Source organism: Camelus ferus, chromosome 22 (assembly GCF_009834535.1).
Source record: "Camelus ferus isolate YT-003-E chromosome 22, BCGSAC_Cfer_1.0, whole genome shotgun sequence".
Taxonomy (NCBI): Eukaryota; Metazoa; Chordata; class Mammalia; order Artiodactyla; family Camelidae; genus Camelus; species Camelus ferus.
Genome location: NC_045717.1, coordinates 18,362,075 through 18,369,907, shown reverse-complemented (window position 1 = coordinate 18,369,907; position 7,833 = coordinate 18,362,075). Strand labels below are relative to the sequence as shown.

At 37.6% G+C, this 7,833-nt stretch overlaps 1 protein-coding gene across 1 annotated transcript; it reads right to left on the bottom strand.

Annotated features, from left to right (window-relative positions):
* Positions 1–1,551: 1,551 nt before the first annotated feature.
* LOC102504358 (olfactory receptor 7A17) lies at positions 1,552–2,455 on the bottom strand. Its single transcript, XM_032466358.1, has 2 exons — positions 2,074–2,455; positions 1,552–1,788 (listed from the first exon to the last, which is right to left on the bottom strand). Exons 1-2 carry the CDS (start codon positions 2,419–2,421, stop codon positions 1,552–1,554), a joined length of 585 nt encoding a protein of 194 aa, XP_032322249.1. The 5' UTR covers positions 2,422–2,455.
* Between the last annotated feature and the right edge of the window lie 5,378 nt (positions 2,456–7,833).

Genomic DNA, 7,833 nt, shown 5'->3' with positions numbered 1-7,833 from the left:
AAACTATAAGATTAACCTACACATATAAATAAAGTAAACTGACATAAATTGGTTCAAGGCAGGGTATAATATATTCTGACACAACATCATGGACAAGCTATAGAAACACAATGTGCAGACTGACAGCTGACTATAGCCTCATGAGTATCCAAGCACAGATCAGAATAAATCCCTCCTACATAATCTCATCCAATAATAAAAGCATTATGTTAAACCACTTGTTTTAAGACCACTTGTTATGCAGCAATAGCTAAATGATACAATAATCAAAGCAAACAACAATAAAAATATTACAAAGCAGTTGTAGTATTCTGTTGCTTTTTCTGGCATATATTCTGATATTGGAGATATCATTCATGATTTTTCTCTTATTCCAGTTTATTTCAGTAACTGTGTTACCAAACAGCTATTTTGAGGTTTATTTCTGGGAACTTGAAGGGGTTGGAAAGACATTGCACATGTGTGCAGAAAAAATGTTGACTCTGAATCACATAACTGCGCAGGAATACAAGCTCTCTTGTGAATTATTTTTTGATCATGAAGACTGAAAGATTCCTGAGCATGAAAGAGATATAGTATGGGTGACCTCAATATAGTTCATTCACTGTTCCATGTTTATGGCAAACTTTGGAAAACGGGAGGTATTTCCTAGAGCAACAGAGTCCTATTTGTAGGTTTCACTAGATTCAACCAAAAACTGGAAGATAATTATGTAATAGAACATAAAATACACCAACCAATCCTTCACATAAACAAACAAACAAAAAAAACCCCTCACTGGTGTTGAGGGTTGAATATACAGCAAAAAAAGAAATATTTTGTATACTAATAAAATGTATGTTTTAATTTGTTTCTTCTTCATGTTTAAAGCCATCTCTGATACTAAGATGATATTAGGTCAATCTATTTATTCAAATTTGTCTTTTCAAGTAGACGCCACTGGGAGACATATATTTGATAATAACTTTTTGCCAGCGACTACAGCAGACACTGTGGGCCCTGAATGGAATAAGACAATAAAACCAAGAGACCAGTTACAAAACACAGTGAAATGTAAAGTCTACATTATCAGGAAGAGCAATTAAGGAAGTGAAATAGAAAAGAATTATGGACCCAAAGCAAAACCTGTGGTTTCAGATTTTCAATGCAATGAAATTATATAAATGGGCTTTTTTGTCACTTGTATTTTTTCCATGCAAGTGTGACAAGTCATGACTATTTTCTCAGGGAACCTAGAGAAAAAAAATATTTGGGATAATATATGTCATTTGAGAAGAAATTATTTGTAAGTAATCCATGTTGCCCCATAAAATAAATGGAAATTTTCTAGTATTTCCTTCCTAACTTTGTGGAAGTAGGAGAATGGACAAAGGGGTAACTACCTATAAGTCAGATGCAGGGGAAAGCATCAACAAATGAGTCACATCAACTGTATAAAGGGTTAAAGTAAAAGAAATTTAAATTTTAGGTAATAAATAGAAAGAGTAAGTTCAACACCCAGAATCTGATCAAAGAATACTAATTTCTTGTTCTGAGGCTTTGAGTGTTTCTTCAAAAGTACTTCGTCAGACCTAGAACAATTTGCCTTTTTATAACTGCCATCTGAACAACTCTTTTCAGAGCCCTCTTTATGTCTTTGTTCCTCAGACTGTAGATGAAGGGGTTCAACATGGGGGTGACCACTGTGTACATCACCGAGGCTCTTGCACTTGACTGTGAGCTGTGGGTTCCAGCAGAGCTAAGGTACAGTCCTAGGCTTGAACAATAATACAGGGAGACAATGGAGAGGTGAGATGCACAGGTGGAAAATGCTTTATACTTCCCCTGAGCTGATGAGATTCCACATATGGAGGAAACGATCTTGGTGTATGAGTAAAGGATCCCAGAGAGGGGAACAACAGCCAGAAGCATAACCATAAAATATATCATGATGTTGTTAAGAAAGGTGTCAGAGCAGGCAAGTTGGATAACCTGTTTGATTTCACAGAAAAAGTGGGAGATTTCTGAGACTGTACAGAAGGACAGTCGCAGCACAAGTAAGCTTTCTAACAGGGAATGCAGGCCACTTATGATCCAAGATACCAGCACCAGCAGTCCACAGAGCCGGAGGTTCATGATGACCATGTAGTGCAGGGGGTGGCAGATGGCCAAGAAGCGGTCATAGGCCATCATAGTCAGAAGAAAATCATCCACAACTGCAAAGAGTATGTAAAAAAACATTTGGCTGATGCAGCCTTCATAGGATATGACTTTGCTCTGGGTCTTTATATTTACTAACATCTTTGGGATGGTGGTGGAGGTGAAACAGATGTCTACAAAGGACAGGTTGGAGAGGAAGAAGTACATGGGAGTGTGGAGGTGGGAGTCTGAGATGACAGCCAGGATGATGAGCAGGTTTCCAAACACGGTGACCAGGTACATGGAGAGGAAAAGCCCAAATATGATGGGCTGCAATGCTGGTTCTTTTGCTAATCCCTGAAGAAGAAATTGTGAAATTCGTGTATCGTTGCCTGGTACCATGTGGTGATGGTGATGACTAGGAATGAAAAAAAATTGCATAATTACCTTTTACACAAGTGGGCTTTACCAACAGTTGAAATGTTACAATTTACATTTTACACTCAAGAAATCAACTTTTTTTTGTATGGGTTATTCCCTTTAAGGGATCTTTCATGACATCTCTGACTAGGAATTCTCTTAGAGAGAAAGGCTATAGATGAGTGGGAAAAAAATCTAAAATGCTCAGGTGGTTCTACATAGATTATTATGAGGAGAAATCTCTCATATTTCCCCCCAAGAGACCATATATTGAACAGTTCCAATGATAAATGCTTTCATGCGTTTGAGGAATATGTGTCGAGTACTGATCACCTAGGCAAAAGGTATAGGATGCTGAGGAACAGAAACCAAACTATATAATGATATTGAAAGAATATAAGCAAATAAATATACATTATGTCACATGGTGACCGATGTTATGAAGGAAAAATGTATGAAAAACAGTGGATGGGCGTGTTATTTCTTATTGTTAAGAAGAGAGTTCAGAAGACCTGTAAAAGGTGAAGACAAAGCTTGAGACATGAAGATGTCTAGGGGAAGCATGTGCCCTGTAGGGTAAAGAGCCAGAGAAAAGACTCTTAGGAGGGCTCTTGTTTCAGATATTCGAGACTGAAAGTTAAGCCAGTGTAGTGAGGGAATGAGCAAGAAAGTGTGATGAGACATGGTGCCAGAGAATGTTGAGGAATGAGGTGGCTTCTCTGCTGCCGCTGGAAACTTCAAGTCACAGGGGGTACATCAGTCACATACTGTTCTTTGCACTTTAGTAATTTTGTTTCCAAAAAAAAAAAAAAATCCTGTGAGTAGAAATCTCCATCTTTTGGTTAACATTCTGGTGTCTGTATTTTAAGAGTGGGGTGAGATGGTCCCTTTGTCTCTCCCCTTCAATCTAAAACCAGTAAAACATTCATAACTCAACAAAGGCGTTCTGCCCAACACACCAGGACACAAGAGAATTTCACACATCTGTACATCTAAAGGTGGGAAGACTGAAAGTTATAGAGGAGACAGAACTGGGGGAAAAGTGAACATGGTGCCCATGATCCCAAACCCCTGGTTGCTGTGGCTAAGCTTGCAGTCCCAGAAAACCAGGCAGGGCGAGAGGAGCTGGCACACACAACTCCAGCATTCTAGTTGCAGCAGTGCCTGAAGCTACAGGGAACCAAGAAACAGTGGCAGTAGGGTCTATGACTCTCCCTCCAGTCACAGATGCTCCCAGGATTCTGCCCCTTGCCCGTAGTCAGTGCCTGTGAACCTCACAAACCCAGGCATGATGGAAATGGTACCTGAGACACAGACTACACCCTGCTTTCACATTGCCCCCTCAGTGGCAGAGCCTGAGATGCAGGAGACCATGGGCGCAACAAAGGTTCTTGCCATCAAGGTGCCCCTGGTGGCAAAGCCAGTGACACCAGCAGGAGCAAGTTACCAATGGCCCCGTGAGCACAAGTAAGAAAAACCAGGGCACCGGCTATACCTCTGACAGAGGCAGTGCAAGGTGGAATGTACCAATTCTCAAATATAACCAGAAGCAGCTCAGGTAGGATAAACCAAAACCTTGTGCCATTGCCCCCTACCAAAACCAAAAAAAGTTCTCCAATTAATAACCTGTTGAATTATTAAAATCAAGGGGAAGAAAAGTTTTACCTAAAGAAGAAAGGTGTTTCCTACCTCCAATGTGGCAGCAGAGAAACAACCCATTGAGCACCATCAAGAATCACAGTAACACTACACCACAAAAAGAAAGTGACAATTCTCTAGAAACCAAACTTAAGGTCACAAAATATTGTGATCTAACTGAATTCCAAATAGCAGTGATGAAGAAATTGAGTAAGCTACCAAAGACCTCAAAAAAGCAGTTCAGTGAGCTCAGGAATAAAATTAATGAACAGAAGAAATACTTTACCAAGGAGATTGAATCTCTAAAAAAGAACCAAACAGAAATTGTGGGGCTGGAAACCTCAATGAATGAGATAAAGAAATAAATTTGGGAATTTGAGATTTACAAATGTTAGCCAGTACCTATAAAAATGAATTTTGAAAAGATTCTTCTGTATAGCACAGGGAACTATGTTCAATATCTTGTAATAACCTTTAAAGAAAAAAATACAAAAAAGAATGTATATATGTATATACATGGCTCAGACATTGTGCTGTACACCAGAAATTCACACATTGTAATTGACTGTTGTTCAATAATAATAATAAAAAAATGCATCAGAAAGCACTGGAAACAGAGCAGATCAAATGGAAGAGAGAATTAGTGAACTCAAAGATAGAAATCTAGAAATGATACAGGTAGAATAGGAGAGAGAAATAAAAAACCAAAATATGAGGAAATTCTCCGAGAGCTTTCCAACTCTTTTAGGAAGGACAACATTAAGGTCATGAGTATCCCAGGAGAAGAACAGAAGGAGAAGGGAGCAGAGAGTTTATTTAAAGAAACAGTAGCTGAGAACTTCCCAAACCTGTGGAAGGAACTGGGCATACAAGCCTGAAGTTAAGAGAACACCTAATTACTTTAAGACAAAAAGACCTTCCCCAAGACACATATATTAAAACTGTCAGAAATCAATGAGAAAAAAAGGAATTTAAAGGCAGCCAGGGAGAAAAGGATGCTAAACTACAAAGGAACCCTTCATAGGCTATCAGCAGATTTTTCATCAGAAGCTCTACAGGCCAGGAGAGAATGGAGTGACCTACTCAAAATACTGAAAGGTAAAAACTATCAGCCAAGAATACTCTATCCATCAAAGTTATCATTCAGATATGAAGGAGAAATGAGGGCTTTTCAAGACAAACAAAAGTTGAGGAAGTTCTTTAATACTAGGCCTGCCTTACAAGAAATGTGGAAAGGAACTCTTTTGCCAGAAGCAAAAAGACAAAGTATACAAAATTTAAGTAAAGTAATAAACAGACAGAGAGAATCAGAAAATTGCAACTCCATACCAGAATAGGTTGTTAAACACTTAATTACAGCACAGAGGTTAAAGGGGAAAATTAGTAAAAATAACTATAGTTACTTAAATTTGGTAACAAATTCACAACATAAAAAGGGATAATTTGACACAACAAAAACACAAAGGGGAAGAGGAAAAGAGTGGAACCCCATATGAGTATATGTAGATAAGATGCTATCACCAGAAGAAGGACTATTTTATCTATGAGTCATTGTACACAAACCTTACAGTAATGATAAACCATAAACCTACAACAGAGACATACACCCTAAAGAAAGAGGAGACTGAGGAAAACATCTTAGAAAACCACCAAACTAAAATGGCGACAGAAGCACAAAGAACGTGAAACAATGGAGATAGCGAGCAATCAGAAAGCAAAAGATAAAACGGCAGCGCTAAGTCCTAATTTATCAATAGTCACCTAAGTGGATTAAATTCATCAGTTAAAAGATGCATAGTGGTTGGATGGATTAAAAAACAAGACTTAACCATATGCTGGCTCCAGGGGACTCAGCTCTAAAGACAAAAAAATAGGCTCAACATGAAGGGATAGAAAATGATACTCCAAGAAAACAGCAGCCAAAAGAACGTGGGTATAGCCACACTTACATTAGACAAATAGATTTTAAGCCAAAAAACTAACAAGAGACAAGGAGAGACATTATATAATGGTAAAGGAGACAATTCATCAAGAAGACATAATAGTTATTAGCATATATGCACCTGACACAGTAGCACCAAAATATATAAAATAATCGAGCCTATTAAGGGTTCCTTTGTGAGTTAACATCCTGTTTTTCCCTGGCTGCTTTTAAATATTTTTTTTTCTCATTGACTCCTGACAGTCTTAATGTATGTGCCTTGAGGAAGGTCTTTTTTGTTGTTCTTAAGGTAATTAGGTATTCTCTTAACTTGCCCTGGATAGACCTCGAGAGTATTATACTGAGTGAAACAAGCCATATGGAGAAAGACAAACACCATATGATTCCACTTGTATGTGGAATATTAAAAAAAAAATAACCCACAACACGTGAAATAAATGTAGAAATCAAATTAAACAAAAACAAACACTTAGATACAGAGAACAGAGTAGTGGTTACCAGAGGGAAGAGGAGGGGGAGGGCAAAATGGCTACAGGGGTCAACTGTATGCTGACGGGTGGAAACTAACCTTTTGGTGTTGAGCACACTTTAGCAAAGTCAAAATACAATGTTGTACACATGAAACTCAGGTTATAAACTGATGTTACCTCAACAAATAAAAGAATGTAGAAATAGTACCCAAATTCCTGTTGCTAAGCCTTCCACGGACGTGTAAACATGGGGCTCCATCTTCATATGACCATTTTGTGTCCTGGATTTAAGGAAGCATAAAAAGCAGTTCAAAAACACAGAGACAGCATAGATATACACATGAGTAGGAAAAAAGATCTAAAATGCTGAGGTGGTCCCTAAGAGACTGTGTTGAGAATAAAAGGTTTTGATTCTGGCATCCCTCAGTTATAACCTCTTGATGCTGAGAATACCTAATAAAGCAGGGAAAAAAACCCCAATTTATTCTGAAGAGAAAGAAATTATATTTTACTTTGTTACGACTCTTTACTGGTTGAACATCCCATTATTAATCATAGGAAATAGACTCTTAATTTACAACAGAAATCATGTAAGGTACAATAATTGAACAGTTTAAAAAATAATATGAAAACGAATCTATGTATGTTCATGTATGAATGAAACATTATGCTGTACAACAGAAATTGACACAACATTGTAAACTGACTATACTTCAGTTAAAAAAAAATACGTATATATACAAAAAATTAAAATGGTGAAAGATTTTTTTAATGATAATAAATGCAAATCTTTTGTCATCAGAAAACTGTTTTGAATCTTGGATCTACCACATACTAACTGTTTGTCCACGGGGAGCCAATTGAACCATTCTAAATATTAATATCCTCATTCAAATAGTGGGGACAGTTGTACCCACTGTGGGGAAGCGTTTAACAGATTTAGTCAATATATGTAAAAAAGTAAAGCGTATTTCCTTCCTGTGGAAAGTGAATAGTTGTCACTGGTGATGAGATGAGGCTGATTGTTTTCTTCTACATTTCAAATGTCTCCATCGCTTCCTCACCTCTAGAGAATGAAACAACTGCAAAGGTTGTTAGCATACCCCTATGGGCATATTAAGCACATTTTTTTTTCCATGCAAATTCCCAACATGTGAGACAATTGTGAACTATATTTTCAGGAATTGCTGTTGCAGAGTAATAGCTACCTCCCTTGGTCTTTCTAATAAAGACAAAAACATGCTC